We start from the raw sequence: 8,322 nt of genomic DNA on the forward strand, positions 1-8,322 counted from the left end.
ATGTTTCTTATATATTTTGTAAAAGTTAGCAAGAAATAAACACTTCTAAATCTAAAAATGCTGTTTTTGTAACCAGATAATACATCTGAAGTGATTTACATGACATTTTACAGCACGCCCCATGCACATACATCACGCAAGGTCAAAGGTAACTTCCGGTAATTTCAAAACCACATGTACGCACATCCTCCTGTTGTTGTATCCATCCTACTGTTGATGTGATGATGTTTGATTATGGATGTTATTAGTTGTTTATTTATTTTCTTGTCTCTATTAACATATTTATTCTGTAATTACAGGCTGACTGTATAAATGATTTACCTTTCTGGGACTAGTAAAATCCCAGAAAGTAAAGTAATCTGAATCTGAATCCTCCAGTAGACAAAAAATATAATATATGTTATGGAATTCCCCACATTAAAATAAGATGTCATTTTGAAACACTTTTCAAAAATAAAGTGACATTCTAATGCTTGGATTTCAGTGGAAACTAAATTTGTTTTGTGACATTTGAAAGGCCGTACATCTTTAAGATAAGAAGACAGACCATGTTTTCCCAAAAAGTGAACTTTTCCTTCCATTATCCAGCAAAGAAAACAATCTGTTTTTTCTTTTCTTTTTAAATGAGTTGTTTTTATTTTATTTTATTTCAATGTTGGTCTGTTGCTTTAACTGGAAAGAAGCTGCTGCTGGCCACGCCCCCTTTCACTTTCAAAGTCCTCTGTGCTTGCTTCTGTTTCCTCGTGGGCGTGTCACACAGAATGCAGCCCAGATTAGTGGGCGTGTCTAAAAGATCAGGGTGGTCTTTTGTGACATACGTCATCACACAAGTCTAAAACGAAGTGTTTTAATGGGTTTTTTGTTGTTGTTGTTTCTTTTTTGTTTTTTTTTTTCATTATTAACAACTTAGTTCTTACATTTGCATTCACAAAATTGTGGATAATTATCACGGAAATAATTTAACTGTAAAACCAATGTTACACCAATCATATTAAAATAGGTTTACGCTTACTTTACAGTTATTTGTGACATTGTTCTCATTATTGAATAATCCTCTAACAGTCGATCGCTTTCCTACACTGAAATAAAGCCATCTCAGATGTATTATAAGAGGATTGTGTTCGTAAACCTCCTGCAGCAGATTAGCCTCGTTTTTCCGACAAATGGAGGCGGTTTTGAATCGCCCTTTTTTTTCACTCCTTATTCCATTTTGCGCGCGCAGCGACAGATGGCGCGTGCCTCTCCCTCAGGGGAAGAAGCCAGTCTCCGCGTGTCAATCACCGGCTCTCATGTGATGGCTCCTGCCAATGACGTGCCAGCCATATGGGCCTGGCATCAGAGCCGCTATGTAACCCGCCCAATCCCTCCTCGGAGGTGTCACACGGCTCTCCCTCCGCGCGTCTGGAGACACGATCCGCGCGCGGCGTGTGGACGCGATGCCCACCCGGGGAGAGTTGGTGCTGTGAACACGCGCGATTTGCACGCCGAGCTCCACGGAGGTAGGTGATGTGTGTGTGTGTGTGTTTTTTTTTTTAACACTTTGAATGCATTTTAATATGCGCCACGATCAGTCGCGCGCGAACGTTTTTCTGTCATCGCTCCAATTAATCGATGAATCCGCGCGATGATTCTACCTTTACTGGTTTAAGAGCGACGGATCGTAAGAGTTATCGATTTTTATTATTATTATTATTATTTTGTTTACGCTTAGATCCGGTTCGAGTCTGTTTGCGCGTGTTTGCGCACGAGCGCCGTGGGGGTTGAATTGTCCACAGAGACACGCGGGCTAATTGACAAGGTATTGGTTGGCGTTAATTACATTTGTGCATACAAGATTAGAAAAGAAAGGGGGTGCTGGGGCTGCACGCGCACAGCTGTGCTCCAGAAAATGTGTGGAGGCTTAAATATAATTTCAAATCTAATTTAATTCCACATTTCTTGGTCGGTTTGGTGACTTTTTCCTCATATAAAGCGCATTTTATTATCAATAATGTAATAATGTCAATCCTGCCTATATGTATAACTGCATGTATTTGAAAAATATTGCATTTCTAGATTTTGGAAATATTATAATCTCTCAAATGTACAGGCTGGTTTTTGTTTTTGGATTTGAGGTCTTGAGGCGGATACTGTTACTGTAGATATATATCCATAAAGTTACCTGAAAAAAAAAATTCAGGGAAATATTTATAAATATTTCATTCAGAGGAGTGAGGCCTGCGTGTCGGAATTCCTGCACGTTTGTAAATTATAGGACAGAGGAGGGAGCATAATGCATCCCTTGGGGAGGTGCTGAAGAGGAGCATCTCCGCTTCCGCTGCCGGACTGCTGGAGGGGACAGACTGTGGAGCCCAAAGGAGTTGATTTGCACCATTTTATAGGAAAAGGTGCAAAAATCAGGTTTAATAACTGCATTTAAGACCTTTAAGGCCATATTTTTCCACAATAGACCGGATTTATCGATAAATGTTGGGATTTTTTGTCATCAAAGTTGGAGAAAACATGTTTGTTTTCGCAGATGTATTATATGCTTCGTTTTTGAGACATTTTAGCCGCTGGAATTGCGCTGTGTATGAGAAATACGCACGCGAGGCCGTGCGTAATGGGACTTGTGATGTGTGCGTAAAGATGAAGCCTGTGTGTTTTGAGGGCCCGCTGATGCTCTCGTACCTTTGGGACTGTTCAGAGGAGCATGACGCACGCTTCCAGCTGATCTGTGCGCACGTGTCTCTCTCTTTTTCAGGTGTCTCTCCATCATGTTGAGCCGTCTGTTCAGCGACGTGTTGCCGGACGTGCAGAGGCTCGCGGCTGACTGGGCGGAGGACAGCGAGGACTGCAAGACTAAGGACGGGGACGAACCGGACGAACCCTGCGAGGGGAGCAGTCGCGCCGAGTCTGAGATGGCGGGCGACGACGACGAAGACGACGATGACGAGGAGGAGGAGGCCGAGGAGGAGGAGTGCGCGGACGAAAACGGCGCGGAGAAGCCCAAGAAGCGCGGGCCGAAGAAACGCAAGATGACCGCGGCGCGCGTGGAGCGCTCCAAAGTGCGCAGGATGAAGGCGAACGCGCGAGAGCGCACGCGCATGCACGACTTGAACTCCGCCCTGGATAACCTGCGCAAAGTGGTGCCGTGCTACTCCAAAACCCAGAAACTGTCCAAGATCGAGACGCTGAGGTTGGCCAAGAATTACATCCTCGCGCTCGGGGAGATTTTACGCAACGGGAAGCGACCGGATGTGGTGACCTACGTGCAGATGTTGTGTAAAGGTCTGTCTCAGCCCACCACCAATCTGGTGGCGGGCTGCCTGCAGCTCAACACCAGAAACTTCCTGACCGAGCAGTGTTCGGAAGGGGCCCGCTTCCACGTGCCCGGCTCCCCTTTCTCCGTCCACCCGTACTCCTACCGCTGCTCGCGCCTCGCCAGTCCTCATTACCAGCCCGGATCCGCTCCCCTCAACCTGCGGGGCCACACCTATGGGCAAGGGTATGAGTCCGTGTACCCGCCGGGCGGCGCGTCCCCTGACTACAGCAGCCCGGACTACGAGGGCGCGCACAGCCCGCCCGTGTGCGTCAACGGCGGAAGGCAACAGGAGGCTGCGGAGACGGACCGGAACTATCACTACTCTATGCACTACTCCGGACTGACCGCGTCCCGACCCGGCGGCCACAGCTTACATTTCGGGTCCTCGGGAGCGCGCGGCGGGGGTGCGCATTCTGAAAACATTCCGCCTTTCCACGATGTGCACTTGCACCACGACAGAGCGCCACCTTACGAGGATCTCAACGCGTTTTTCCACACTTAAAGCGCTCCGTCAGTCCAAACCAGAGGCTTACTGACATTAAAGGACAAATCAGTGTAACAGCTCCTCTGATTATCTTCATCTTTATTGTTGTACATTTTGTAATCGTGTCCCAGCGAAGTATTAATCAGTGCAAACCATGTACAGGCCTATAAACATGTTATGACGAAAACAACTGAAATAAAAACTTGTTTTTTTTACAAATCTTTGATGGGAAAACTCGTTTTCTCCACACGAGGCCGAGAACGGTGTTTTTATTGAGTGACATACATGCAAAAACATGACTATTAAATTTAAAAGTTTACCTGTATTTCAAATTTGGCTGATGATTTTTTCTTTGCAACAGGCGGATGGAATTATCTTTTTAAATCTTTAGAAATTAGTAGTGCATTTTTAAATATTAGGCCAAGTCCTGTAATTAAAAAAATAATGTTAATTGATAAGTACAATTCATTTATTTACTTATTTCGCTTTAATAACGTTGTGGGAAAATATATTTAAAAGGGCCAATTTTTTAAAATCCACAATTTTTACTTATATATTTATATTTATTTGCTATCGAGGCTGAGGCGAGATTTGTCACGTCATGGTTGACTGAAGGCCGCAGGGAACAACTTTATTTAAATGAAATTCGAAATATTATTTTGTCACCATGAAGTCTTGATGCGTTTTGGCGTCATTTTATTGTTTACAGCATGAAGAAAAAGGGCAGATTATAACTCATAAACTGTGAAATGATAAATACATACTACAGTCTGCTAATAAAAAAAAAATAGAATTTAAAAATGACAAATTTCTGCAGTCACATGAGCGACACAGAGAACACACAAGTAAAATTAAAATGCAATGCAAAGGAAGCCATAAAACATGTTTATTATTATTATTATTATTGGTAACAGTAGTTGTAGTATTTAACTATTAACATATAAAAATATAAAATTAGATTAACATGTTGCATTGCAAGGCCTGCGTCCAGCCAAATGTGCAATTAGTAGAGGTCAAATGTTTAGTTTTTATTCATTTTATGTATCTTTCCATGCAAATAAAATGACTGATAAAAATACGACCATTGTTGGCATTTTACAGTTATTATTTTATTGTTATTTATTTTAATTATTCTAATTTTAGCAGAAAGCATGGCAGTGACTGTTTTGGCACACCAACAAATATGTGCTAAAAGATTCTGTTCATCGAGATTCAACTTATTTTTATGTGTGCTTTAAATTTTTTATTTATTGATTTATTTTTGTTAAGATCATGCAATAATCATTTTTAGCCTGTACACCCCTAATTAGTTAAATATAAGAAGAAATAGCAGAAAAAAAAAAATCACAATATTCCCAGCAGAAATGTACATGAATCTGCATTGAGGATGAACCAATATTTGGTCTTGCAAAAAAATTAATAAATCACATTTTAGTCTTTTCAGGTGTTTGATAAACTAATGCACCTGTGTTAAAAGATTAAACAAAGTTGTTGATTTACTACAAGAAGAAAATGATGCATGGTGCAGTGATTCAAGATATTTTTTCCCCCTATTTCAATTTGCTGCATTTCAACATGATTCTCTTATTTAGGTAATTAAAGTATATAGGTTATGATTATGTTATTGGTTATTTCTCATATGAATAGTGGGAGCAGCCACCGGCTTTGGACCACTGCCCCGGACCCCATATGTTGTTGTGGTTGTCCAGGGGAAATCAGCACTGGGCACCGGAGGGTGGAACATATCCCAGAAAACACTGACCCATGCAGGCAAAAAATAAAAAGCAACACAAAACCTGCAAGTAATTCCACCTGGTAAAGACCTCCATTTAACATTCAGAGCAAATCTTAATCTGATTTCATGCAGCCGCCTTCGCTCACAAGAGGCCAAATCTGACCCAGAGGAAAAGATGGGCAGGTGCAACATCAGGTGAATCAATGAGCCGATGAAATAATTTTATTTATTTATTTTGGATACACAAATATCCCAAATCGTTAAAGCCCTCAATAGAACCTTAAAGACCCCACTGAGGAACTTTTGTAACAAATACTAAATTAATAAATACATCTGAAACAATTTCTGATCATTATAACGGCAAAAACAGAAAGTAATTTTATGTATATGCACAAATATTAAGCAGTTATACAGACTGTAAATTAAAAATAATAGTCTGGTTTTAAAAAAAAAGGGGAAATGCAAAAGCAAAAATTAATTTATGCGACTTTACCATAGAAAAACGGACTATATGCAACACAATATCAAAATAAACTACAGCTATGCCACAGTTTTAAGCTTAATTTTTTTGTGTGAATTCGACTCATATTTTTAAAATAACGGATTTAACAGTCTCCTAAATTTCGCGCTGTTTTGCGGTTTTACGCACAGATCATCTTCAAAAAGACACCTGTAAGCGTGTCACTATCCGTAAAAGCTGTTCATTCTGACCTTGTGACGTTCAGATGACGTGTCAGAATGAAGCAGTCTCATTGGACGGACAGACTTCAGGAGCCGCTCTCACCCCAGAGAGGTCTTTATTTTTAATTTTTGATTTAGTTAAGAGACGGTTTAAAGGTCGGCTGGTGGAGGATTTGATGTCAGAGTGCTCGGTGCCAAATGGCTAAATGTCTGAGCACCAGTAAGACCAGTAAAGCCGCCGTCACCGGCGCGTGCCAGCTGCGCCACGTGGCAGCCAGGCGGCCCCTGCCAAAGTGGCCCTTATGGGACAGACCGGTGTTTCTTTTCTAATTCACTCAGCATCTGTTCATTATTCTCCACCGAAAAAGGAGGTGAAAATCACACTTGAAGGTATTTTGTAAGGTTAAAACGGTGTTTTTAGAATTCTGTGATTATTTGAAAATCATAAAAATGACCTCCACTCCCCTGACTAAGTGAAATATCAGAATCAGAATCGAATTTATTGCCAAATAAGTTCTCACATACAACGAATCTGATCTGGTGTTATTGGTGCAAAACAACAATAAAAAAAAAAAGAAAAAAAAGAAAAGGAAAAAAAATACTTCTGTAAGAAGTAAAGAGCCAAACATCATTGTATACTGTATAATGATATCATATATCATATTTGAAATTTTCAAATATTATTTAAATAGCATCAAATATTCCAGGAGAATTTGTGCTATTTTGTGAAATGCACATTATCTTCCATAACACAGATTATAATAATGTTTTATTTATTGCTACTGAGCAAAAGTCTTAAGCACCTTAGTGTTTTTGTATCAATTTGGTTTTTGGTTATTTGTCCCCTCTCCTTCTTCTTGAACCTATCTCAGTTAAAAGACCCATTGTAATATTTCAGTTCAAATGTTCTGGAGAATTTTTGCAGTTTAAATGACCTTCCAAAAGTAGTAAAGTAGTCCTATAAACTTATATTACAATGTAGGTTATTCAATATGCAATGCTGGGGTGAAACTCTTAGGCACTCAGTGCTTGTGTATAAATGTGATCTTTTTGTTTAAATTAGTATCCCAGTAAAAGATTAATCATGCACAAAAGTCAAGTTAAAAAAAATAAATTGAAGCATTACATCTATAGTATAAAAAATGCAGTAGCAGATCTTTTCAAGTTAATGAGATTTAATGAGAACCTGATGACTGCTTGAGTCCACAAAAAACAATAAACACTGAATAATAATCAGTAAACAATAAAATGATCAAAAAAGCATTTTTATAATGGGGTAGTTCCCCCAAAACAAATCCATTTTAAAAGTTAAGAATAACACATGATGCATTGATTTTGTCAATTTTAGTTTTTGATTCTTAGGATTTTTTTAAATTAATTGATATTTGCAAGCTTTTTGTTTTTATTACAAGAATCTCTTTCAGATTTTCTTAGTTTTCTGTCTAAGATTTTTGGCTTGACTGCATTAATGACAGGATGTGAACTAAGGTGCACACTAACTAATGGGCAGACAATTAATTGGATTTCTAATAACGCTTATTTCTCAAATGAATGAATTTTTTAAAAAAAAATAGCATACAATTACTGTAATTAAATACTGATGGCGACAGCTTAAAATGACGAGATGATCCTTCAAAATCACAACACAGTTCTGCAAATAAAAGTGGTCATAAGCCTACACACAAATCTCCATCTGGACATTTTCATTACCATTTGTCAGATTAGGTAAACAGTTAATAGATTAATTATTTTGGAAATAATCTGGTGGTGGTGGTGGTGGGGGGGGGATTATCTATGTTGTGTGAATTATGGTGTGTGTCTGTAGATCTCCAGGAACAAGCTTTAAAAAAAATGCAGCTGAATCATTCATTCAAGAGTTTAAAGAAATGCAAAGCACAGTGTTGCACATGCAACATGTTTTTTTATTTATTTGTTTTATCAATGTGTGACCTTTTCCCACACAGACAGGGCACAGAGACAAAAAAAAAAAAAAAAGCAATGCGTACATACTGCAGTACACAGATTTCCATTTTGGAGTCACCTCTGCGGCCTTCTGCTGAGCACCACGCCCTGCTCCGAGGGAGGGATGGAGCTGGTGGAGGATGAGATTCCGCTGCA

The 8,322-nt window shown here is 39.6% G+C and overlaps 1 protein-coding gene across 1 annotated transcript; it reads left to right on the plus strand.

Annotated features, from left to right (window-relative positions):
• Positions 1–1,220: 1,220 nt before the first annotated feature.
• On the plus strand, positions 1,221–4,020 carry LOC117531186 (neurogenic differentiation factor 2-like). The gene is made up of 2 exons (XM_034194227.1): positions 1,221–1,499; positions 2,744–4,020. The coding sequence occupies exons 1-2, from the start codon at positions 1,324–1,326 to the stop codon at positions 3,804–3,806; spliced, it is 1,239 nt and encodes a 412-aa protein (XP_034050118.1). The 5' UTR covers positions 1,221–1,323; the 3' UTR covers positions 3,807–4,020.
• Positions 4,021–8,322: the final 4,302 nt, after the last annotated feature.

This window comes from Thalassophryne amazonica, chromosome 18 (genome assembly GCF_902500255.1).
Source record: "Thalassophryne amazonica chromosome 18, fThaAma1.1, whole genome shotgun sequence".
NCBI lineage: Eukaryota > Metazoa > Chordata > Actinopteri > Batrachoidiformes > Batrachoididae > Thalassophryne > Thalassophryne amazonica.